Genomic DNA, 26692 nt, shown 5'->3' on the forward strand with positions numbered 1-26692 from the left:
AGGGGTGACAAGACCTGTATTGGGACTGTATTGTTGTTCATGGCATACATCTTTACTGAAAATACTGATGTTCTCCTTTTTAGTTAGTGAGCATTAATTGTTTTAAAATCAAAACCTAAATTGTTTCATAATTTCGTTATCTAGGTATGATGGAAATACTATGAATTCTATGCATATTGTTTGCCTGATTAAAAATCTTTTAAAAATGTTTTGCCTTTTTGTGTAGCCTTGTTAGCAAAACCCACTTAAAGCTGCAGTTGGCAAGATTTGTTTGATCTTAGTCACTGAAACCGACACTATGCTCCGACAGAACAACATATATCAGCCGGTTTTAGAAAAAAAACCCGCACTTCTACCTCCACCTATAGAGCCTGTTATTTGTTTTGCAAAAATCCACAGCTGGTCCAATCAGAGCAGGGCTGTGTGAGATCTAACGAGCACGGACTCGATGAGAGGGTGTTCGGTGGTAGTGGGGGAGGGGCATGAGAGTTGTAAACATTCAACATTTTGGCTGGAAGTCCCCTCAATCTGTCAGACTTGCCAACTGCAGCTTTAACAGAGGATATATTCATTCCATATTTTGAGTGTATTTACATGCAAGCTGCTCTTCCTTGCTGAGGCTTTTCCATGAGGCCTTCTCCTTTTCCTTGAGTTTCTTCTGCTCAGCAGACAGTTGGTCATGTTTCACAAATGGCCTGTCAGGTAGTGGGGTGTCCAGGCGATTGTTATACTGTGGCACGCTGCAGTCTATCACATCCACAACTAGGAAACAAGAAACATGGTCAGTCAGCACTGGGAACGGTTATTAAATGGGGAGTGCATGGGGCTTTAGCTAAATTGGGAGGATAGCTCTAGGCTGACCCAAAAAAAAACACTGAAGTATTTTCAGCCCACCTGTGCTAGCCTCAGCCGAATGGACGCACACTGATGGAGTCTGTGGACCATACTGATGGACCATACTGTTTGTGACCTAGAGGGCTATTATTGCACTGCACAGTACAGCAATGTCCTACATCGTAAAATATCCAGTCTGTTTTAGGATGTGGAAAGCCTTACAGTTTGCAATCAATTAGCAGGGAAACAGGCCAGCCAGTCTCATCCTTCACAAACACACAAACACACAGATAGAGAAAGAGGGAGAGAGAGAGAGAAAACACACACTAAAAGGACAACATTTGTATTCAGAGGCCACTTTCTCCAGTGCCAAGTCATGTGTGCCTTGATGGTCCACTAAGCCACTAAGCATTTTTTCGTCCATACAGTATATTTTATGGAGTTCATATTGTTTGACTTGGAGAAGACTAGGGAAAGCCACTAGTTGTGTTGCTTAAAGCGTAACTCTCGTCAAAATGCAACCTAGGGTCTTGTGAATGTACCCGAGTCAAACTTTCGCTTAAAAGCATAATTAGGACGGAAGCGCCACTTTTAAGATGGACCATATTGTCGTTTTTGGGTCAAATTCAAAAAAAGCCTTTTGAATGGGAGTGCCAGGGGCAATATATGAACTGCGTAAAATATAATATATGGACAAAATAATGCTTAGTGCTTAGTGGACCATCAAGCCTGTATACAGACGTCCCAGTAGCCACCCTTACCTTTGGAGTGGGACCCCTGCAGGGCACTGGTGCTGCACACACTTCTCCAGAGGCTGGACTGCAACCCTCGGATCAGGGCACGAGACGTCAGCATCTGCAACAGTATAAGTAAGTAAGTATATACTCTTTTGATCCCGTGAGGGAAATTTGGTCTCTGCATTTATCCCAATTAGTGAAACACACACAGCACACAGTGAGGTCACTAACCCGGAGCAGTGAGCTGCCTGCTACAGCGGCGCTCAGGGTTACCCAGTGAGGGGTTAGGTGCCTTGCTCTATATGTGGGCATGGGAGAGCAGTGAGGGGTTAGGTGCCTTGCTCTATATGTGGGCATGGGAGAGCAGTGAGGGGTTAGGTGCCTTGCTCTATATGTGGGCATGGGAGTGCAGTGCTCAACCACTTCCCCCGCCCACATTTTTCCTACTGGGTCGGAGATCGAACCCTTCGGTTACAAGCCCGAAGCCCTAACCAGTTAGGACACGGCTGCCCCTACAGTTGGTAAGTAGATTATCCCTCAGGGCCCATATAGTCCAAATATGCTGGTCTCTAGACTTTACTCTTGCACTGTTGGAGTTACTTATTTGCACCATCACCATGACACTCACTCTCATAGAGCACCTTACCATGCATACAGAATCACAGGCTCAGTCCCTGCCGTCACTGCAAGCGCCTCTGCTTAATCATCCTTAAGCACACTATGTGGATATTTGATTTAGTTTTATTTTGTATATTTAGTATTTTGGTATTTTTTATCTTCTTATCTTCTACTGTCTTTATTGTTCAGTGGTGTTTTTTATATTTATATACTTATATTACTTTTTATGCTGTAAGTGCATGTTGTGTGTGATGTCTGTATGCTACTGAGACCTTGAATTTCCCCTTGGGGATCAAAAAAGTATCTATCTATCTATCTATCTATCTATCTATCTAAATGATCCATACATAACGGATGCAAGGGTGGAAACCAGTATCAGCAGTTTTTCTCACTTATGAAGAAAGTGAAAAACAATGTTTCAAGACTGCTCTTTTATTGCTAAACAAAACAACCCATTTCCAAGCTTCTAAAAGCATGGATACATTAAGCGTTGCTGACTGTTTAAGAGAGATAGCATATAACAGCGACAGACTTGACAAATACTGTTTTTTTAAGAGGGGTCACTGTAATCAACCTGATGTTGCCTTTTTCCCCATTGTATGCACAAATTACTTCTCAACTCAGAACAATGCTATTTCTTCTATATAGTTCACTGCTATGAAAAAATATGTGAGGATTCAAATTCTAGGGGTAGGTCAGTAACTTGGGGCTCTAAATAAAGTGTGACATTTGCTTTTCCCATTGTATGTCCTTCACAAAGTCCTTGATCACCACCCATGGCCTGTTTTAAAGTCAAAGACACATGAGAAGTCTATTCAAGTCTGATACTAATTACATAATAAAGCCCCAACCTAAGAAGTCGCTCCCCAAAATACTTTTTTCCCCTTCCAAAATGTATGTTGTAAGCTTGCCTGTGACTGCGCAGCATCTCCAATGGCAACCGCCCATGGGATGCTAAGGACAGCAGCTGACATCCCAAATAAAGCTGTGGATCAGCCAGCCAAAACGCCTCTCATCACAATACGAATGAAGAATGTTAAATTGACTCTTGGCACTTTTCGCAGGTGTCCGGCCCGGTTAAAAGTTCAAACACGCAATGGAGTTTCGCCTCTGTGCGGTCAGTCACGTATCATCCATGCAGTTTCTATGCTTGCTAAAATAATTGCTCCGAGGGGGGGGCGTAAGTAGCACGTAGACTTGTTGCTGATCTGATGTAGAGCTCAACAACATGACACAAGCTAATTAAAACGAAACCGACAGACACGACCTTATCCTTAATCCAAAATACTACAATTAAACCATTTGAAACGTTCTTAGTCAGCTTGAAAATAAATGAAGTGCTCTACAAATACAAGTAAAACAATTCTGAATCATCAGAAACTTAATAAAACATTTCCCCCCTTAGTCATCTACACCTATTAGTCTACAAAACAATTACTAGCATCTTAGTGTTTAACAAAATATGCTCTTTAACGGAAAATGTACTTTAATCTGTGTTAAGATACACGCAGCATCTTGGCGAGGTTATTTCAGGACAACATGATGTCCCAAGCCTGTATTGTTCTCTGAAGTACTGTATGCTATTCTTGGGTGACAGGGTTAAGAAAATGTCTTCGAACGCAGCCATGCAAGGATTAATTTGAGGGTGTTTAGCCTACCTTGGTGGGATAAATGTAAAACTGTCGGCTGTCGTTCTCAACAAGTTGCCTACGTGCCTACGGATGGGTAAGGCATGGACCATTTATGTATGCGCGTGAATATGTTAAGTCAGGTGCCTTCGATATCAGCTACATGGACCAATCAGAGGATAGTAGGAACCCGTCGCGTTCGCGCTCTTGCATGCGCCTAGCAGGTGCCAAATCCGTTGTGCGGGACGAAGATGTACGTGCGAGTTTTCACATACGTAATAAGGGTTAGGATCTTAATGGTAATATTAATATTTGTGTGGAATTACACCGTTAAACTAGTCTACCTAGATTAATTTATCACAGCGTAATCTGTGGACATGGAGATGACGCCCTTTCAGCATTTCTACAAAAGGAAGTGACACTTCCTATCATGGTCCAATTCGCAGGGTTTTGTTTACACTGCGAGTGTTTATCTATACACACATACATATATTTCGGCTTTAGGTAGTTTTCAAATGCCCACTATGTTTATTTCCGTATTAACACAGATTTGAGTGCAAGAACATAGATCTAACCTATGTGTAACTTTACATTGTAATTGTAAAATACTGAGGCATTGTATCCTGAGATAGCTTTATGACTATTTAATTTCAACATGAATCAAATTATATAGGCTATCTTAATGATTGCTCTCAGTTCTAACATAAATCAGGTTTCAACTCCCTGGGTCATAGTCATACACCAATCGAGTCTACCCCAGTCTTGTCCTTCATTTGACCGTGGAAACGTCTCAGCTGTATGGAGCTTTACTTGCCATCAACACTAGATGGCAGTCATTCTTTGAGCGCATTACACTCAATGATTATTTGATAGGCAAAATAGTTTATACAATGACATATATGATGTGAAGTATAATTGTTCTCACACAAGATCGTTCGATGTAATTCTACTGAAAATCCATATTGCATTCATTCATTGCTGAGGTTTCTGATTCATCTGGCGAGAGTCAGGTTAACCCTTAACGTCAGATCTTAACATCTGGTGTAGAATCGGGGGAAACGGAATATGTGACATTATTGTGAAACAAAAGCTAAATGTGTGTGTAATTGCCATCATAACTTTTAGTGACAATGTCATAAATTATAAACCAAATATGAAATTAATGAATGAGTTTACAGTTAATTAATATTTTAACAAAATGTAATTTTGTTCAAAGGGGGCATTTTGGGTAAAACACCAAGGTGGGATAATGCCCCCCCCCCCCCGTCAAAACAATGTCCCTCATGCATGAATAGCGAAAACAAAAGTTAATAAAGTAAACAAAATAATTTGTGGAGCCATAAAAGCTACTATATTTGATCAATATATTGTCAATTGCCAACTTGTTATGTAAGATAGCTAGCTGACTAACCTGAGGTAATTTTTAAGTTCAAATATTCTGATTTAACCATCCAGTTGTTTTAGTGACTGCTGAATTAGAACACTCGCCTTGAAATCCATTTTTCTTTTACTTTCTTGAACTACATTGCACGCAGACATTTTATAGTGGGTACATCACCATTGTCAGCATATAGAAACAACACAATTTTACTTCATCTAGTGAGAAATAGGGGGACAATGGGATGTTTTACCCCACTTTACCTACTTCACTTAACACCATTTACTTACACTTAGGCTACCTTTCAGAACAGATATTTGCAAACTTAAAATTCACAGTAACTAAAAAGCCTGTTATGCCTGACTGGTCAATGATAAAGGTGTGGAGAGGTGTGGTGTGGTTTAAAGGTATGATCTACAAACCTAATTTTATAGACTTTTTGTTAGTCAGCGAATTGCTCCTCAAAATCTCTTACTGTACACTCTCTGTAGCGGTTTATTCTCTGTGTCGTTTGTAGTTAATGTCTGTACAAATGGTTGAAATTGTAAAAGGATAATTAGCCCTGTTTTTGTTCAACATTTAATCATGTTGAAAAAATGAATTAATAATTGGCAAAGAGTAATATGCACAAAGGACTTAAGAAAGAGAGGCATTCAGTATAATTTATTTGTCTTTTTTTCTTCAAAAAAAAAAAAATGTACAGAACATAACCGTTGTTTACAAACGGTTGCCATGCCAGTTGTGTTCCACTCTGGAAATCCTCTCTTCAGGGTGCATACACATCACACACCCACCGTAAAAATGACAAAGACAAACAAATGAAAATCAAAAATATTACAAACAACATGATTTTACAAGTTAAACACAGAAAAATAGACCTTTTGTCTGGCACTTATAGATTTTCTTTCTTTTTTTTTAAACTCAGTAGGAGCTCTTATATGTACAGTACGATTGATAAGGTAAGGAGCAGTACAGACGATTTGCATGCCTCTGGCAGCAGGAGGAAACAAAATCAAACAAAAACAAAACAATAAAAATTCGGCTCTGTAGGCAGCAGCAGTAATTTTCAACTGCACTGAACAACAGATTGTTGTTCCACTACAGTAATGCATAGGGGCAACAGGCATAATATTATTTTCCTACTGTATCTAAAATATTACTTGTTCAAAAAAAGAAAGAATTTCTGTTAAATATAAATAAATAAAGCTCTACTCTTTACAGCATCAGTAATTCAAAACAAGAACGCATACCAAAACTGATATCCTTATAGAAAACTGAAGAGAAATAATCAAATAAAGCAACAAAATATAATAACCCATCCATTACTGGATATTGTTTTGGTTCTTGTTTATATGTGTGTGTGTATGTGTGTGTGTGTGTGTGTGTGTGTGTGTGTGTGTGTGTGTGTGTAAATATGTTCACATTCATGTCATTCCGAGTCCATTTTATACAAACATTCTCATTTGTGCACCCTCGCTCACGACACCATGATGACTACGGGCAGCAAAAGGCACAAATGACACGTCCAGACTTCGATTAGGCTCCACACTCTGATTTCATGCCACTGCAGGGTAGGGAGGGAGGGGGGAGGGGGAAGGGGTGGCTGGGTGGCAACCCCCGAGGTGGACTGAGGGTATAACATCATTATAGGTTAAAGGGTGTCAGATAGGAAAAGAAACAAACGCAGTGTTTCCTCAACTTGTGCAAAATAAAGCGTCAGTCTGAAGATTCTGCTGCCATGGAGCCGATGTAGAAGGAAGCAGCGAGCAGCGGACTAGTGTGGAGCTCTACGGCCACTACCCACGTCCACTGTAAAGAAAGAAACTATCCATGACAGATAAAGGTATATTTCAAACTCATTCTTGGCCTTTTCTGTAAGTGCCCATAACAGACAGAAACAGCAGAATGTTCTGTGTCTCACACACGCGAGACACAGAGTTATGGTGGCATATAATCTCTGTAAGACAGAAAGCATGGGGAAGAGAGGGATAGATAAACAAGGGAGAGAGAGAGGGAGAAAAAAAGAACAAGGGACATAGCAAACAGAGAGGTAAAACAGATCCCATAGCCCCCCTGGTCACTGAAAAGCAATCTTTGGTGGTCCACCTGATGACCCCCCTGCCCACTCCACCAGTCTGACCAGCTGCTGCCCCATCTGGCACTCAGCTCTATGCCCTCGACACTCCCCACACTGCCCCCCCTCCCTTGCCCGCGCCCCACGGTGCCACCCTGGTGGTAGGGGAGGGCTGTGCCCACTCCAGCACCGGCAGCTGGTGCAACTCAACAGGTGGCAGCGTCCAAATCCTCACTCCGCCACAATCTCTTTGCGCTTCTCCAGCCCTGCAACGTACACGTACACACACACACACACACACACACACACACACACACACACACACACACACACAAACACAAACACAAACACACACACACACACACACACACAGATTGAAGACGTTCAGTAATTAGCACAAATACACAGACACAGACATGCATAACATTAAATTCCCTTGTAATATGTCCCACAGACCGATCCCAAAAACAACAATAAAGGAGACATACCAAACTAAATGGAGCAAAGCCTTAGTTCAGACAGGCCATGGAGTCATGCCCAGTAACTTGGCTAACTGCCCAGCTGATCACTTGCTCTTATATTGGTGGAGATCATTCAGGGTGCCTTAATTAAGCTGCCGTAGCCTGCCTACTCTTGATGCTTGCTCTGCAAGCCTTTTTGCAACAGACCTCCACCCCATCGCTCTTCATACATGTGACTTATCAAGGTCTAGTTGTCGTCATTGATGCCTTGTCTGTTCTGTAGCCCAATGGGGGAGCTGCTCCCTCTGCCACACATCCATTTCACAAGTTTTTTTTTTTTAATTAGTCATTGTATAAAGAAAATGCAACAACAAAATCATCTAGATATAGATATGTTTTTATTTGATGTGTTGATTTCTTCTTTACATGAGCCTATTAATCTATTGTAGTGGAATAGGCCTACTCCAGCTTACCTACTTAAAGGACTTCCCAATATAACGCCAGGTAGCTTTGTCGACGAACGGCAAACAAATAAAATAGCCTACCTCATGTGATGGGCATTATAGAACAGCCTACACTGTGCTTCTAATGATCAAGAGGGATTTATTCGTCTCATACACACAGTAGGCTACAGTATATAATAACTACAGTGTCTTTAAGTTGCATGGGCTATAACCCATTGCCATTCACTGTATGGCTGTCAAATTAATAAATGTAGCATGGCCATCATCATGTGAAACGAACACAACGAATCAGGGAAGGGAACATGGGCTTGGACGTCATCTATTTTCAGATGGTTCCGCAACACAATACTGACACACCATCCACACTTGTCAGATATGGCTGGAATATGGAAAGGCAGAGAGCTCCCACAACCAAGCCATACCACCAAATAAGACATTATGCAAATAGTAATAAACTATCACTTCTCTGCACTGCCCTCCTTACACATTCCCCCTGAGAGAACAACCCCAACCCATGGCAGAGTGTATTGATAGCCGAGTAACTCTTTCTCACTCAGTCAACACCGTCCTCAAGCATCAAAGTGCACTCATACACTCTCCATTCTCAACTTGTATCCATGTGGTCTGACAAACACACATGAAGTGCCCAACCCAGTCACACACACACACACACACACACACACACACACACGCACACACTCTCACTCTGAGCACAAGCCTCTCTCTCTCTGATTCTCATCACAATCTCGCTCGCTCTGCCTCGCAGTGACGCAGCGCTCTCTGGTCCAGCAGATGGCCATTATGCAGCCTTCTTGACATGGGGAGCAAGCGGCGTGTCCGGCTCAGTCGTTGTGTGTGAGCTTTGCGGGGATGTGAGTTTGGGGAGACAGGAGCAGGGCAAGGTTGCTGGAGCACGGCCAGCTCTCTCTCTAATTAGAGTGGCTGGACAATATTTCAACGTTCTGGACAGGATGGGGCTGAGCCCAATACAAGATGCAAAAAGCCAGCCGCTGGCACTGCGCACCGGCCAGACACAAGCCCAAAAGCTGATCGGAGTGGACGGCCGTAGATGGATCGGAAAAGGACACACAGACAAGACAAGGAGTCGGAGAGAATGCTGGAGAGCAAAATGGAGGAAGAGGAGAAGAGAAATCAGGCAGACAGAGGGAGGAGAGAAGGAAAGAGATGAGGGAGGGAAAGAGATGAGGGAGGGAGAGAGAGAGAGAGAGAGAGAGAGAGAGAGAGAGAGAGAGAGAGAGAGAGAGAGAGAGAGAGAGAGAGAGAGAGAGATAGGGAGTGGATATGAAGTGGCTGGAGAATGTCAGCACAAACAGGGGGGAGTGCCTGCTAACACCAATTAATCATCCTTACTGCTTGTACACACCCAGACCTTAACCACGCACACACACACACACACACACACACACACACAAGCATGCACATTGCACACACACACACACACACACACATCACACCAGAGAGAAAACAAATGTAATTAACCTGGGAAGGGACAACAGAGACACACAAGACTAGACAAAACGAGAAGCAGCACAGACATGGAAGGATGAGTAAATGAAATAACCAAAATGAAAATATTTATGTATACACACATTTAACATGGCTATGCTTTTGCACGCGCGCACACAAACACACACAAACACACACACAATTATTCCTGATGGCAACACTTCAACCCCATCTGTCTGAGAGACCAGGCCATGGGTTAGTGCTTTTAGTCAGTCAGTCAGCCCACACCTCCAGACACACCCCACCACACACCAGCAGGCCAGGCGAGTTGTGAGATCCGGAGAGGGAGGCCTCTGGCGGGCCGCGGCCTACCTGAGCTGCCCTTGGAGGGTGGGAGGGGTGTGCTGGCGGTCCAGGGTGGGGAGGAGAAGAGGATGGGGAGGGGGGTTAAGAGAGCTGGGCGTTTATACCTGCAGGGGTCAAAACCAGGGCCTGCAGAATGTCCGACAGGGACACAATGCCCGCGATACTGCCGTTCTCGTCCACCACCACCAGCCTGTGCACCTGGAGGATGGAAATAGACTCACAGATGAGAAACCGATGCAGGCAGAAACCGAATATAAAATACAGCCACAGGTGCAAAGTCTAAATGAATGAAAGATTAATTTAAAAATCCATTAAAAAAATTAATGAGCCTATTAGAGTCCAGACTGTGCTTAAAATATGCTCTCATTAGCAGGAGGAAAGGAAATGATACTGTAATAGAATGGGAATTACAGAGTGAATGTAGGCCATCCTAAGCCCAGCTTTGACTATCTGGTATTGGTCTGTGTTTGTGTGTGTGTGTCAATCACTTCAGCACTGATCAATGATCATCTGTGTCTGTGTGTGTGCCTGTGTGTGTGTGTGTGTGTGTGTGTGTGTGTGTGTGTGTGTGTGTGTGTGTGTGTGTGAATACATTCTGCTTTGACTATCTGATCAATGATTGTGTGCGTGTGTACGTGTATACACGTGTTCTTTGTTCCTCACCTCAGCTTTGACTATCCGGTCCACAATGGTCTCCAGTGTCTCCATCAGGTTGCACTTCATCACCCCCTCAAAATACTGTGAGCGATGCCTCAGAGCCTGAGTCACACTGATGTCCAGGTTGTTATACGTCTTCTCAGCAGCAAGGTTCTGTACACACACACACGCACACACACAAAGAGATAGGTTGAATACGCTGAATTTGTCACTCAACATCCATAAAATATATTTGACCATCATCAAGAAACAAAATCAGCACAAAAGACAAAGACCAACAAAGATAACAAAAAAATACTTACTATGACATCAAACTTGGAATAAATATCAACCACTTTTCCTGTCAAGGGAAAAAAACATAACGAAAGTGAGAAACATCAAACACACCACCCCCTGGTCCCAGTGGCCCAGGACAAAACGGCAGCTCACCCGACTCGTCGACGACGGGCAGGGCGGAGACGCGGCGCTCCACGAAGAGGCTGAGGGCTTTGATGATGGGCGTGTCGGGGTGGATGAAGGCGATGTCTCTGTAGGTGCCGATGCCCAGCTGCCCCAGGGTCTGCTTCATGAAGGCCGGCTTTGGCATCTCACACACCTGAAGGGAGAAGAGGAGGGTGCCACTTGATTAATACACAGATTACATTCACTCATTTCGCATGTCAGCTTGTTTCAGTGAACTGACTTTACATCAGCATTTCTCAAACTGTGGGTCGCGACCCACTACTGGGTCGCGGAGACATGCCAGGTGGGGCGCGAACTGACATGAAAAACAGGAGTTTTTTATTTATTTTTTTATCTGTAGCCTGGGCCCAGGTAGCACCCGATGCGCAATGGACGCACTGTGTTATTCACAGGGAAGCGCTCGTGTCAAGGCAGCTTAGTTAGTCCCGACCTACATGAGATTTTGAATGTTGTTGTGAGAGTGGAGAATTTCATCAAAACCCGGCCCTTAAAAGCGCGTCTTCTTTGCGAAGAGATGGTAGCTGACCAAAAGGCTGTACTGTTTCACAGCGAGGCAAGGTGGCTTTCCCCGAGTCTCCGAGTCGAGCTCATACACTCTTTCTGAAGGGATAGTAGTTTGGCATGTGACCACAAGATGGCCCCAAAGCCACATCACAGGATTCATGGTTTCCAGTACACAACTGAGTCTGTATAAAAATATACAGGGTGATTTCGCCTAAAGTCGTTGCATTCCGATTTACCCTGCTGCTTCTAATTAAGATGAGAAGAATATTGATCATTTTAATGAGCTATTGATTGTGGAATAAAGACAGCGGGAACTGAGCACTCTTAAGAAGCTTGTTTAATCATAGCTTACCAGAACGGAGATGCAGAATTCTTTAGTGTGGGTGGCTGATCTAATGAGTCATTTTTTTACATAAATGTAGCCACTCAGATGGATAAAATCTGGCCTATATAACACATGACGTAACTCAGAACTGCACTACGGTGGCAAAGCACATGTGAGATGTTAACATTGGTAACAGATTTAAAATCATCCACAGGCCTGTCTGAAGGCCAGTCCTATTTCCAGTCTTCTGAAAGAGATGAGTACAAAAAGCTCCTATGATCTTAGAGTCAATTAGTTGGTCAAGAGTCTTGACAGTTCTAATAAATTATCCAAGTAGATGCTTACATTTGAACCTCTGAGATTGCACTGTGCAAAAAAGAGGTTGCATAAGAGCATGTGAAGTGTCTGGCCTGGGACAGCTCTACTGTGGAGGACAGTCATCCCTAGTGCACATGCGACTCTGACTAATGACTGTGCCAGGCTCTAGATTGCTAAGTAATGAGAGCCGAGAGAGAGAGAGAAAGAAAGAGAGAGAGAGAGAGAGTGAGGAGGGGGAGGGAGAGAGATAGAGAGAGACAGCGACAGTCGAAAGAGAGAGAGAGAGCGATAGAGAGCGACAGCCGAAAGAGAGAGAGAGCGATAGAGAGCGACAGCCGAAAGAGAAAGGAAGAAAGAGAGAGAGAGAGAGAGAGAGAGAGAGAGAGAGAGAGAGAGAGAGAGAGAGAGAGAGAGAGAGAGAGAGAGAGAGAGAGAGAGATGGGACGGAGAGCAGCAGCCACTGCAGCAGTCAGATGGATTACTCTAATCCGTCCCTCAGAGTCACGCAGGGACGCCTCTCATCTCCCATCTCTCTGTCTGTGATTCTGTCTGTCTGAGATGGTGCTTCCTGCTCTGGTCATCACCTGCCCCCTTTGTCTCTACCTTGATTCCCTCGCTCTCCTCCCACCTCAGCGCCCCCCCCCCCCCCCCACCCCCTCCCCTCCTTTTCCATCCAGCATCTGTTTTATGGGTCTCTGTAGTCCTCCGTTTAATGATTCTCTTTAAGCAGAGGAACCACCCAAGGAGAGCCATCATCCGAGGTCTGACGCAACAAAGATGTCCTCCTTATCTGCTCAACTGTACCGAAAAATTGTTACGACAGGATAAAACAAAAATAAAATGAAAGAAAGGCTGTTGTAGCAGTTGTATTTCAGCAATGATACATAAACTCCTCTGTATATCAAAACATAATATGTTAACATGACAAATAATGTTTGCGAGGCATGCAACATGCAAGGCTGGCTGAAAACTATTCTAAGCACCATTATGCAGTTCCTCATCAATCCAGCAGAGGGAAGCACCTGCTAAGCTTGGCTATATGAAATGTCACGCAGATGGAATGGTACTGATGGTAGCATCTTGACATGTTAATACACCCACATGCTTTCAACTAAAGAACCAGTGGATGTTTGACTCAGTACACGGATGATGGACAAACTACCGCATAGACTACATTATTATTTTCCAACACCTCCCCTGGTATGAGTGCTATAATACGAAACAATAGGGGAAATGTAGATGTACAGACAGGAATCTCAACCAGAGACTTTGTTATTCCGTTTTTTTTCTGCTTTGGCAACACTGTACTTGCAGTCATGCTTATAAAGAAACCTTGAATTGAACATTGAATTTATTTGATTTTCTAATGAGGAGACACAGCACTCAAAGAATCCTCCATAGAAATGTATGGGGTTAGTAAGTAACACCGATATGGGAGATGTCTACATACATCCCACTCCTTCCGCCACTAAAAGTGATCTCGCAGCATGGTGTCGTGAAACCTTCCACGCGCGCAGTGCGTCCAAAATAGCTGCCTGATAACTGCCCAAAGTGCGTTGAAAGATGACCACTGAGTGGGGGGGACTTGCCTAAAAGGACTTTGTCTCAACCCTCTATGGTCTCCCGCCATGTAATTAGAAGTGAAACGATGATTTGCAAAAATTAGGAAATGTGGCCCCCTACTGGACAAAGACATTGATTAACGTTGTTTTTTACCGAACGCTGAAACATGGTGCTATTAGCTGTAAAAATGCTGGCAGTGTGAGATCAGTATGAGCTTGGAGGATATGAAAGCAGAGGGCAGGAAACTCACAAAGAGCTGGAGGAACTTCAGGATCCTCTTGTGGGTGAGGATGTAAAGTGCGTTCCCACTGACAGGGTCGATCACGGGCAGCCGGTGGATCTTGTTTTTGATCAGCGAATACACAGCATCAAATATGCTGCGCCGCACAAACACACACACACACACACACACACACACAAAGAAAGAAAAAGAAGGGGAAAAATATGATCATTCAGCCTAACAATTTGCTTAAAGCACTGCCTGTAGCTAGACTATAGCTGGCTATCCTCCAGTCTTTCAAACAGACACTCACAAGAGCCAAATGATGTGTCTGCAATATAAACACCAACCTCAGAATAAACAGTATACTGGCAGTGCCGCTAGAGCACTACAGCAGTAGAACTGATACTATAGAGTGCATCTTGAAACCGTATGAATCTCCAAGGTGGAGAGCTGACGGGTCCTAAAGAGTTTTTTTAGGCCTTATATTTCTGTGAAGGAGGCTGCTTGAATTATTTAGTGCTCTAAAAATGAAGGCTGCTCAGCTCGGCCTGAGAGTCGGCGAGAGTGGGGCAAGCACATGAGAGGGCGAGGGGATAAAATGGTTTACAGTGTCCCAGGGGAAATCTAGGGGCCGGCCGTGCATACAAGGCTAGCAGCGAACGAGGCGGCCATATTGGCAATGCATAACTCACATACTGTACTGAGGACTTGAGAAATCTTAAAGAAAAAGGATTTCAAAACCGTGGATTTACCTTGCATCTGGTGATATGTTCACTAAAGGCTTAAATGTTTCTTGTAGATAGAGCTCTGGGAAAAAGGAAATAAGACAACATCAGCATGTATGCATCATAGAATCTTATGTCCTAAGTCAGACGTCAGCTTTTCTGGGTACGTCATTCATTTATATAGATCCTAAAAAGGATCACAGGATTACAATAAAAGTTCAAGTCATCACAGATTTCACTGATGCAGCTTACCTCTCCATGTCTCTATCTTATGTTCCTCTAGCTCGTAGATTTGTACCTGGAAGATGACAGAGAACAACAAAGACAAGTTAAGCTGTGCCATGCTGAAGCACCATCATGTGGCCTACTCAGTGTATGCTGACAGAAAACAACAGAAAATTAGCTGTGAAAGCTTATCTAGTAGCAGCAGTTAGTGTGGGGGGCATCCTGACGGATCCCTTTTCCAGAGTTATCAGACAAAAACAACCCCATGAGATTGTTAAGTGTTCCATCTGATACTCATTATCCCAGTGCTGAAAATATTATCATCTCTACAAAGCAATCAATCAATCAATCAATCGGAGAGCTAGAGAGTGCAAAACTGAGATATGTTCAATTCTATCGTCAGTCTAGTCACATCTGTGGTAGAGGCCCCATAGTTATTTCTGTATTTTTCAGTAATGGCAAATATAACCAAAGGAAAGGCATACATGCTCACACACACACACACACACACACACCGCACGAAGACCAGAGCTTCACACATTCAGGTTTCCTTGTGGGACTGTGAACAGGCTCCTGCCTTGTTAGACAGTGACGCAAGTACTGGGCTAAAAACACCCCAACAGAAATAGTAGAAGAGGCAGAAGGAGAGAGAGGAGAGGGAGAGAGAGAGAAGGTAGTCGCTAGCTCCTGTAGGGCAGCAGCTGGTGCAGAGATGGAGATTGCTGCCACTCTGGAGAGAGAACTGACAGACACAACAGATGAGAAGAGAGGAAAATAGAGGAGAGGGGAGGGGAGGGTGGCAGAACTGACAGACACAACAGATGAGAAGAGAGGAAAATAGAGGAGAGGGGAGGGGGAGGGTGGAGTCAAAAAGTATAAGAAGGAAAGTTGTGAAAATTGGGGGAATAAAGCTGTACTGTAAGATCTTGAAGGACAAAAACTATTCCAAATACAGGTGTTTTGTGTTGGCACTCAACTAAGAATAATGTGCACACAGTAAATGTATACAATAACACACACACAAACACTCACATGCATGTGTTAACTCATACATAGGGCTTGTGATTGCGCTAATGGCAGTCCCTGTTTCACTGGCTCATCTATGCATGCATGATCGGACTCTGCCTCTGTGATATGACTGCGGATTTGTGCTGTTTTAATCCATCTCTCCTAACATCCACCACTCTATCTCTCTCTCACTCGCACGCTTTTTCCCTCGTTCTCCCTCTCCCTCTTGCGTTCCCCCCCTCCTTCACTCTGCCTGCATGTTTGTGGGCCGACGGGAGCAGAGGGATCTCGATGCGGAGTGTATTGGTCCAGAAGAGTGTAAATGAAAATCATGTGAGTGTGAAGCAATCTGTCAGAAACTGTTCGTTAGGCTCCCAATGCCCCGGCAGCAAACAACAGTGACGGGCAAATCCGCCTCAGCGCGAGCTCTTGCATGTCAACGCCCGTGAACAAACAACAGTGACGGGCAAATCCGCCTCAGCGTGGGTTCTTGCATGTCAAAGCGCTTCATAACAAATTAAATTCAGTCATTAGGCAGCAGAAGACAACCCTGATATTGATTACATGGTAATGGGAGCCATCTATCATTTCCCACTTTCATTCCAGCACTGCTTGAGGGCACCCGATGACTGGGGAGAATGAGCTGCTTTTAATACAGCCATCATCCAACCAAGGATCTGTGTGTGAAGATGACGCATACAACAGCTGGCAGCACTGCTAACTTGTTGTTATTGAACTATAATTATATTACCCAAAACTGCTGTTGTTTTCAGACAAGCATGTGTACACTAGCCTGACCAGCCAGAGCCACATCAAGATGTAGGGTCTGGGAACTCACCATTGGCAGTGGTCAATCCGAGGGGCGGGATAAACGATTGTGTTTCAAATTCCCTCTGCACGCAATAGGATAGCGCTACAACCCATGAGTCCCATGCGTTTTCCCATTAGCAGAGCTAGTTAACTAGTTAATCAAACTTTTGCCAACTTAAAAAAAGCGTACAGTAACTCGAGTCGCGGTCAAAGCCGATTCAAAGAACGCTGTTTGCCAGCAGCAGCATCCATCTTCTTTGTTTTCAAGTAGCAGGGAATTCACACGGAACCGTCACAACTCATTATATTAAGCCCGCCGACCGACTCTATACACGATGTGATTGGCCTGACTAGAGTTTGTTTTTTCCAGCTCGTAAGCCAGCGGAGAGTTGCTAGACTACCCTGGCTGCAAATTACATTTGCTGCCACTAGGGTGCGTTTAGATTTCTAGGCATTTGGAATTCAGCAGGGTTAAAGGATCTAGTTTTCACTGCAGTCCCACCACTGTAAAGGCGGAGTTTGTGAATCCTAAATGAAAAATTCAGAAAATTGGTCCCTGCAAACGGCTGAAAATAGATTCCATGTTGTTTTGGGCTGTACAGACTTGTTATGATCAGATTCAGATCAGTTATTTGAGATTTGGTCTTAAAGTCTGAACATGGCCTGCCTCACAACTTGAGTTTTTATTGAAAATGATTGGCATGTAAATGTTGTTGACTTATTTCTTAATGGATTACATTAAATGACATCTATCTATTTGCTGAAACAAATGTGCTCTGAAAGTCTGAAAGTGATCTTAAAACTCATGCAGCAAACTTCCAACTTGGCCAAAGGTTAGTAACACTGTATTTTACCCAATCCCACACAAACACAGCACAATGTCCAACCCCTCTGGTGTACTCAAACACACACACACACACACACACAGTTAGGCGAGGGCCATGGGAGGTTGCATACCATGGGCGACTTGTAGTATCTGTGTAGTATGTTGATGAAGTCTGTGATGGTTAGCATTCCTGCGTGGAGAGGAGAGAGACAGGAAAACAACCGTGTTAGCAAACAGCATGAGTCACTGTCTGTGGGGACCACCCACCAACACACAGCACACAGAAGAAATCTATGATTAGAGAGAGAGAGAGAGAGAGAGAGAGAGAGAGAGAGAGAGAGAGAGAGAGAGAGACAGAGAGAGAGAGAGAGAGAGAGACAGAGAGGAAGAGAAAGACAGAGAAAAGTGAGAGAGAGAGGGAGGACAGAAATACCAACACTCCCTTCTTAGTAAGCTGAGGCTGTTTCAGGTTAAAGTAGCTGTGCTTATTCTCTCTCTCTATATCTCTTACTTTTCTCTTAGATGCTAGAGCAGAGAGTTTCACCATGATGTTAACTCTTCAGATAAGACATGGGGAAGTATGTTCAGGGGTGTGTAGGCATAGCCATGTTCTTGACTGTGTGGTGTACGTGTCAATGGGTTTGTAAGCATATGTGTGACAGAAGATCTGGCATCAAAAAAAAAAATGCGTCTGGCCAGCACACACACGCTCTCAGATAGAGCTCTCAATCAGCTGGAAGAACTCATTGCGTTTGAGACAACAGCACAATCAGGGAAGGGAGAGAGAGAGGGAGAAAACACCTCTAAGGCTTTCTTATAGCAGTGTGAGTATCCAAGGAATTTTCATGGTACTAAACAGTGTGTTGTTCCTGAATAGCCGACAGCCCTGACAGGCTTTTTTTGTGTGGAAGATTGCGTTCAGATGAAGCGAAGTAAAGATGAAGACTCACTCTGTGTCTCTCCATCTTTCTTTCTCTCTCTCTCTTGATTAGACAGAGGAGCTGAGTATTTATATCTCATTCCCTAGACACTGGCCCAGATAAGGAGAGACTGTGCGACAGAGAGAGAGAGAGAGAGAGAGAGAGAGAGAGAGAGAGAGAGAGAGAGAGAGAGAGAGAGAGAGAGAGAGAGAGAGAGAGAGAGAGAGAGAGAGAGAGAGAGAGAGACTGTGCAAGAGAGAGACAGAGAGAGAGACTGTGCAAGAGAGAGAGAAAGAGAGAGAGGGAAAGTGGTGAGTAATCTAAGTATGCTCAGCACTATGGGCAGAGCACTGAGAACAGATGACAGGAGAAAGAAGGGATGCCAGAGAGAAAGAGAAGAGAGAGAAGAGACAAAAGCGAATGAGCCCCTCTGTGTGCGCACAGATAACTGCATGTGTATGTGTGAGAGAGAGAGTGTTCATGAACGTGTGTGTGTTTGTTTGTGTGTGTCCTTCAGCTTCAAAGACTGATTGACTAAACAGATGTATGTGTGTGTGTGTGTGTGTGTGTGTGTGTGTGTGTGTGTGTGTGTGTGTGTGTACTGCGGTGGTGTGACTGATAAAGCCAACTGCGACGACTGAGCTGCTTGGAATTAGGCGATGAGACTGCTGCTGACATTCTTTAATTAAAATCTCAGCCTGAGCACCGAACACACACACAAACTAATTATCTCTAACAGTCCTTCCATCACTCATGTTGTCTATGTCTAATTTACATAGACACAGACACAAACAAGTATGCATCAACACAAACATTTCCAGCACACAATCCTCCTCTTAAGCACACACACACACTTACATGTGCACATACACACACACACACACACACACACTCATCATCATGACTGTTGCGCAGTGCAGCAGGAGGAGAGTTGTCCACATCCCAGCTCTCTCCCACTCGCTGCCCCCTTAGGCGGGCGTCCAAACTCAGCTGCTGCTGCTGCTGCTGCTACGGCTACTGGCCTCCATCCCACCCCAACCCCACCCTCACCCCCACCCTGACCCACCACCTCCTCCTCCTGACTCCAGAACACAAATGACTCCTGTGCCACAGAGAGAGGAATGACAAAGTGGGGACAACCGATCCATATGCCCATGCCATCGATCTGTGTCACGTAGGAGAAACCTACCCCCGCAACCCCCAAGGTGCCACTATGCAGAAATAGAGCCGTGACTGCAACCTGTGACTCAGCAGTTTACTGCCTGCCACTGCTCTTCACACCAGGATGCACTATGCAAATCATGATGACATTATTCTACATTATACATCAAAAAGAGAAACGTTTCTGACCTCGATGTTCAACGCCACTGTGACGTTGCAAGTATAGCTGAACCTTGTTCATTTTGACAGCTAGAAAATTTTCATCAAGAAAGCCGTGAAACTAGCATTTTAATTGTAACATACAATTAAATTGTTAATTGTATTTTTGCAGAGAGAATGCATGCAGCCATACGCCACTGCCATTTGCGCCTTGAAAAAAAATATTTATGACTGTTGCGCTTTCCAAAGAGCAAGTAATTCTCTCCACAAAGCCTATGGCTATCCTAAGCCATCAAATGTGTCATAAATCATAACGGGCTACATTACAGCAAGTAGGCTACAAATGTGCAGGAAAAGTCTTTTTCCAGGTCCAAAATATTCCATGAATTCAACTCTTCAGCTTTCCAATCCTCTGCCGATTTACTGCTGCACCGTGCTATGCCGCCTCAAAATCTTGCATACATGAGTTGAGACTAGACGTGAGATTCCAGTGTAGCCACCACTCACGTTAAAGTTGATAAATGAGGGAATGAGTGGAAATGAGCGCACACCTGTACTACCCTCTACCCCTCATATGTTCATTTCATAAATGAGGGCTAGTGTGTGTGCATGTGTGTGTGTGTGTGTGTGTGTGTGTGTGTGTGTTTCACACCTCCATTCTCTCTTTTTCTCTCACACACACACACAGGTGTGCATGCGCGCACACACGGCAAGACAACCGGGAGAAAGTAGTCTCTATTTCCATCTGCCTCATCACTGTAACGGAGCTCATCTATGTGTGCCAGTTTCTCCTCTTCATTCTCACAGTGGGACCAGCTCCTGGTAAAAGCCAAATGCCTGGACCGCCTCTTTCTATCTGTCTCACTCTGATACACAAACACTTTGTGTTCAACACCCCAATCATGAAATCAGAGTATCATAATGAAGAACAATGTGACATCTTTAAGAGTTTTCATTTCCCGCACCAGTGGATGATGGCAGAAAAGACAGCAACAGTTGTAATGGCAAAATCTCTCAAATGGCTTCTCCACAAAGCTGCTGGCCAGGCTTGGAGAGCACCCCATCTAAATCCTCCTGAGTGGGAGGCGCTTACTCACTCTCAAGTACACACACACACACACACACACACACACATAGATCCTTCTTCCCAAACACATTGGGGTCGAGGTGCACTGTTACCAAACATGTCGCAAAACTGGTCAGCTTAATCATGGTGACTCAGCTGCCATGATGGAGTGTCAGGATGACTAAGACAGGTCATGGACACCACTTACCCACAAAGCTTTGCTTCTTGGTCTCCCACAGAGGGGCCGCACGGACGCCATTGGCCACCAGAGCAAAGAACGCCTTCTTCACCTGCAAGAGGGTGCCAGATGCAATGGTCAGAGAACTACAGCAATGGCCAGAGAGAACTAAAAGAACCAGGTGCCAGAGGAGATGCTTTTGCTTATCTCTCTCTCTCTCTAGGACATGTGATGTGATGTAGATTGGCAATAATATTTATTTCTGTACGAGGTATAAGGTAATAATGCTACAAGTGAATTTAGATGAATTCAACCGAACACTGTTTTAAGAGGTGAACAAGAAGCTATAAAGCCATGAAACTACTAGTGTACTAAAGCAAACATTATGCTGCTAGCTCTCATAAATGTCAGGACTGCATACATAATGTATTAGGCACACGCGCGTGCACACACGCACACACACAGGCAAAGTATAAGGGACACAATTTGGACAAATAAGGGACACAATTAATAAGGGACAATTTGGGTCTGCAAAATACAGCATGTATTATGTATTACGTGCATGTCCCATTCAGTTTTGCATTTTGCAGAAAACACTCATTTGGTGACCTGCTATTTGCATGTCATAGGGCATGTTATTAGGAGCTGCAAGAGCTGGAAGACAGACCATGTCCAGGGCCAAGGAGGGGTGTCTGTCAACAGCTGTGCCCCCTGCAGAGCAGCTCCTTTTGGGCAAAGATGGAGCCAACTGCCCCTAACCACCAGACAGCCCTCTGTGTGGCATTCATCACTCATGGCTGTATCTACACACACAGATAAATATGTAACTAATCCAAACATCTCAAAGACAAATAGGCTGCAGCAAACATCCCCTGCTACCACGGTACAGTACAGTACAGTACACGCACCAACACTGCATGTCTAGCTTAATCTTCACACAGATCTACACACACTCACAGACACACACACACTTCATACAGCAAACTCCATCTTACACACATGCACATACAGTACAGTACACGCACCAACACTGCATGTCTAGCTTAATCTTCACACAGATCTACACACACTCACAGACACACACACACACACACACACTTAAACACTTCATACAGCAAACTCCATCTAACACACATGCACATACAGTACACACACAAACACTGCATGTCTAGCTTAATCTTCACACAGATCTACACACACTCACACTCCTCCTTCCCCTGCTGACACAGACACATCCACACTAAGCCACATGAGCATGTACACAGCGTGCGTGGAGCGGTCTAACTTCAGTGTAAACTCTCTCGCAGCACAGACACACACACACACACACACACACACACACACACACACACACGCGCGCATCGACACACTTCTTGCATGTGTTCCACGCACACACACGCTTCCTGCACTTCCTGTAGTGACATAAGCAGGCCCAATCATCCACCACTCCTCCAGCCAACAGCATACTTTAGTCTACATCTCAGCGAGGAGTCGGAATGTGAACTAGAGCAGAGGGAAGGCGAAGGGGGCTGAAAGTGTACACAAGCCTGGCCTGTATGAACCTGTAAGGCAAATACCACACCCCCACACAGGCTGCCTCTTCCCACCACAAAGCACAGGGCTACCGCTGAGATAGTCTCACCAAGGAGACATTATCAACAAGCTTCATTATCAACAAGGCAGAGTGCTAACGTAACAGACGGATCAGTAATGTCAATAATGTCCTAATCAATGTCCTGTCAATAATGGGTTGGGGTGTATGTATGTGCCATTTCAGCGATATTCAACATGCTCTTGAAACATGGCTTCTTTTTTTTTTTTTTACTCATGCAGCTAGTCATGCAGCTAGTTGACGGCAATGCGTCTCACAGCAGCGGCTTCAAAAATTCATGACTCTATCTTTTTGTCTTTTACGACCGGAGGGGCGGTGTTGAGACCTGGCTCGGAATATATGAAAGTTTAATCATCCCATGGAGGAGGATAATGAGCCCCTCCATGTGTGCCCCCAACAACACCCACACACACACCCACACACACACACAGATGCAAACTAATTGCGGTGGGGCGAAGATCCATTCTCTCTCGCTTGCTTGCCGAGGATTATGGGCTGCCTTGAAACTGACCTGGGATCAGTTTTCATGTCTGCACTAATTATGAATACAGCATCACAATGAGGAGACAGGAGAGATCCCAGACCTGCATTTACCAGCCTCCTGGTAAATGCAGACACTGATATATAATCTGCCCTCCAGTGCTAATCACACAGGAAAAGCGAGGATGGGCAAGGCCGAAGAATGCACCTAATCTCAGACTCATCAAATATTTACCGACTTCATAGGAAGAAAAACAAGAATCCAATCTCTCTCATCCACTTGCACGCTCTTCATCGTCTGATGCAACATAGCCTAGGAAACCTTTCTTGAAGCATTAGGCAAGAGAAAAGACCACTATCGATACTGACAGAGCAGCAACTGCACAGTAAAACTAGTGGCTTCAGGCAGATCAATGGTGTTTGGATGAAGTCACCCATCTTGGCTTGGATTTTTGCCAGTAGGGACAACTTGGGTAATGATGCTTTAGCATGATATTATTTTAGCATTTAGCATTTTGTGAGGAATTAGCAGTAGGAGCTCATCTTCTCCTCCAAGCAAAACCTCAGGATTACAGCGAACATCCTTTACATCACAAGTAACTGATTAAGAGACACAGATTTTTAATGACATGCAGGCTCATTTCTCACAGACAGGCCTCTGATGATAAGAACCAAGATGATTAAGTAGGACAAAAGGGCAAGGACTAAAGCAAAGATAAAAAATAGGCATACACTTAACTACAATTAAAGGGTTAACAATTAAAGGGTTCAAATTAAGCATGGTAGGTGTAAAGGTGTGAGCATATACAGATGTACACATGAAAAGAAAGCAATTGATTATAATAAGCACAAAAACACTTCAAAACAGCTGATCTCCATGTTTACATCGCTTCCTCTTAAACACACAAACACACAGACACAAACTCACATATGCATTTAGACGACTGATTAATTCCAGGTACTTACTTGTAACGTAGTGTCAAAAACAACCAGTTTGGAACTTGTGGGAACAATGTCGTAGCACTTGTGGGATTTCATAAAGCGTGTGTAAATATCACTCTCAGATTCTTCAACTGCCAGGAGACACACCAGGACACACACACACACACACACACACACACACACACACACACACACACACACGATAAAAATGTGTTAATCACTCAAAATACATACATATTACTGTTACAAAGATACAAATGCAGATATAATGTACTGCATTACGCCAATCGAGCGAGCATCATTATCAGAGAGTGGCTCTTCTTTGGGGGTCCTGTCTAATGTGTGGGCAGGATGACTCAAGTGTCAGCCTCCGTCAGACAGTGCAATGGGGAGCTATTCAGTGGCGCGCTGCTGAATGCTGCTATTCTGGTCTGCTCCAAGAGCTTAGACCGGCTCAGACTAAGGCAGGCATGCAGACTGTTTGAAGCTTTTGTCTTTGCGATTTTGCCTCACTGCATAATAAAATAAGAGTCCAAAGGATCTTTCAACTATAACACCCGACAGCACAAAAGCCTGCCTCCAATCGACTGCATTGAGACATTTTGTAACGGGATACATATGGCTGAGTGCAATCACACGTCTTCTGCCAGGGAGACGGTCATCACGCCAAGCGTGAGGGGTATTCCCTCTGCACACGGTGGCAGAGGCCGAGAGGAATGCCCAGAGAGATGGGAGAGAGAACTGCAGTGTCCCTCGCTGACCCTCACACTCTCCTCGGGCCGGCCTCTCCTTTGATGGCTTTCCCGCTGGACCCAGGGGAAGCGACGTAGGGGGAACAGAAGGGGGAGGACCGCTCTAGAATGGCCACGCTCCCGCTGTCCGTCATCGAGCTGGCGCTTAGAGGAGAGAAGGGGGGGGGGGGGGGGGGCACAGAGCCGTGTCTGCCGTAATGAACTCGATGAACTGCCTGCTGGAGACTCCTCCTCTCTTTCTCCCTTACTCACTCACTCCATCCATCCCTCCCTCTCTTCCTCGCTTTCTCTCCCGCTCTCTTCTTTTCTTTCACTCAGCACTGCTCTCATCCACCTCCCGTACCGGTTGCCATGGCGATTCACACGGTCGCCATCGGGATACACCAAGTGGCGTCTTGGTTAGACGACCAGACGACAGAGGAGCCGTTTGTTAGCATGTCTGGAAGGCAGCTCTGGGTGTGTGTGTGTGTGTACTTGGGCAGAGGCCCAACTCAGAGGACACAGAGGCAGAGACACCCTGTGGGGGATTCTTAACCTTACATCAACACCACCTGTCTACATCACAGAGCATCACACCATTGTCGTTCTAACTGACAGCAACCAACAGCCGAATAGCGCTTACTTTAGCCTGTGTAGTCTGGGCCTCTCACCATTCAGACTAAAAAAAAAAATCTACAAAATGTCAACACTTTTCTAATCAGTGAGGATCTGACAGAGCCTCATATCACACATGCCAAAATATCAAATAACGAACAGCTGATTGTAGGCTGTGTAATAAAACACCCCAAAGCCAAACCCTACTGTATTCATGTTTCACCTCAGGGAATGAGGTGTCCTCTATGGGTCAAATCACCTCTCCCAACACAAGCCCACAGCTTTAAAAATGCCTTTAGCTCTGACCATTTCTTCAGAAGTGTTTACACTGTACCTGGACAAAAAGGGTTACTGGGCTTGACGACTGCTAAAGGGCTACTGGGTCCTTGCTATGGGGCTACTGGAAGAAAACCAAAAGCCATATTTGACTTTTTCTCTGCACCGAGATGCTGCTGAGCTGAATAGTTCTGATAATCACACTAGGTTCACCTTGTGCAACCTAAACCTGTAGCCAAGCAGCTTAGCTCGAAAGGGCAAATTGCTGACTAGACTAACTAACCCAAATTTACTCTGATCTTGCCATCTGCAACAGAAAAAAAAAAAAACAGTTTTACATTAACTTTGTATTGTCAGATCAGGGTTCTGTCAAACGCCAAAACTCACTTTATGGCATATGCCCTATTGCTACTCAGAGGGGGATCACAGGCCGGAAGTGTATGGACAGGCACATCTACCTGATAAAGTGGGAAACAAACCACAATTGGGTCATTTTCTTAATTCATTCTCAATCTGTTTTCTCTAAGCTTTAGGACTCGCTTGCCATTTTACCTGATTCTGAAAAACGGATAACTGAACTTTCCCCACATTTTTAGTTCACCTTCCTCGGTCAGCCAAAAGAATCGACAAAATCCTCTGTTTGTATGTCACTTAGCTAACAAAACCGATTTCATCCTACTGACCCTCATAATCATGGCCCTCTGCAGGACTAGTACAACTGCCAAATGCAAAGCTTAGCTAGTGTCTGAATTTTTGGATTTAACACAAACACAGGGCACTGCATCCTGGAACGGCTCCATGCTGGCTATTCAGCGCACTGAGTCACAACAGAATGGGCCTTTTGTTGCTAGGAGAGCCCAGATTTTTCACGTTTTGCTG

At 44.5% G+C, this 26692-nt stretch overlaps 2 protein-coding genes across 10 annotated transcripts in view; both read right to left on the reverse strand.

Annotated features, from left to right (window-relative positions):
- Window positions 1-3981, reverse strand: part of LOC121688128 — an 11253-nt gene extending 7272 nt beyond the window's left edge. Inside the window, exons 1-3 of one of the 2 annotated variants that reach the window (XM_042067519.1) lie at window positions 3848-3981; window positions 1596-1689; window positions 595-762 (exon numbers count right to left, since the gene is read on the reverse strand). In XM_042067519.1, the coding sequence (XP_041923453.1) occupies window positions 595-762; window positions 1596-1689 (262 nt within the window). In that variant the 5' untranslated portion in view covers window positions 3848-3981. Of the gene's footprint in view, window positions 1-594; window positions 763-1595; window positions 1690-3100; window positions 3145-3847 lie in introns of those variants that run through there. The other variant, XM_042067520.1, reaches the window with a different exon arrangement.
- A 1862-nt stretch (window positions 3982-5843) lies between these two features.
- The window catches only part of prkag2a (protein kinase, AMP-activated, gamma 2 non-catalytic subunit a), a 72348-nt gene continuing 51499 nt past the window's right edge, over window positions 5844-26692 (reverse strand). For 7 of the 8 annotated variants that reach the window (XM_042067505.1, XM_042067506.1, XM_042067507.1 and 4 more), the window contains 11 exons: window positions 24216-24322; window positions 21188-21269; window positions 17805-17863; window positions 15057-15102; window positions 14832-14886; window positions 14107-14233; window positions 11114-11279; window positions 10987-11024; window positions 10691-10837; window positions 10132-10225; window positions 5844-7535 (listed from right to left, as the gene is read on the reverse strand). In XM_042067505.1, the coding sequence (XP_041923439.1) occupies window positions 7501-7535; window positions 10132-10225; window positions 10691-10837; window positions 10987-11024; window positions 11114-11279; window positions 14107-14233; window positions 14832-14886; window positions 15057-15102; window positions 17805-17863; window positions 21188-21269; window positions 24216-24322 (956 nt within the window). In that variant the 3' untranslated portion in view covers window positions 5844-7500. Of the gene's footprint in view, window positions 7536-10033; window positions 10226-10690; window positions 10838-10986; window positions 11025-11113; window positions 11280-14106; window positions 14234-14831; window positions 14887-15056; window positions 15103-17804; window positions 17864-21187; window positions 21270-24215; window positions 24323-26692 lie in introns of all 8 variants that reach the window. The other variant, XR_006024505.1, reaches the window with a different exon arrangement.

Source organism: Alosa sapidissima, chromosome 17 (genome assembly GCF_018492685.1).
Source record: "Alosa sapidissima isolate fAloSap1 chromosome 17, fAloSap1.pri, whole genome shotgun sequence".
Classification (NCBI taxonomy): domain Eukaryota; kingdom Metazoa; phylum Chordata; class Actinopteri; order Clupeiformes; family Clupeidae; genus Alosa; species Alosa sapidissima.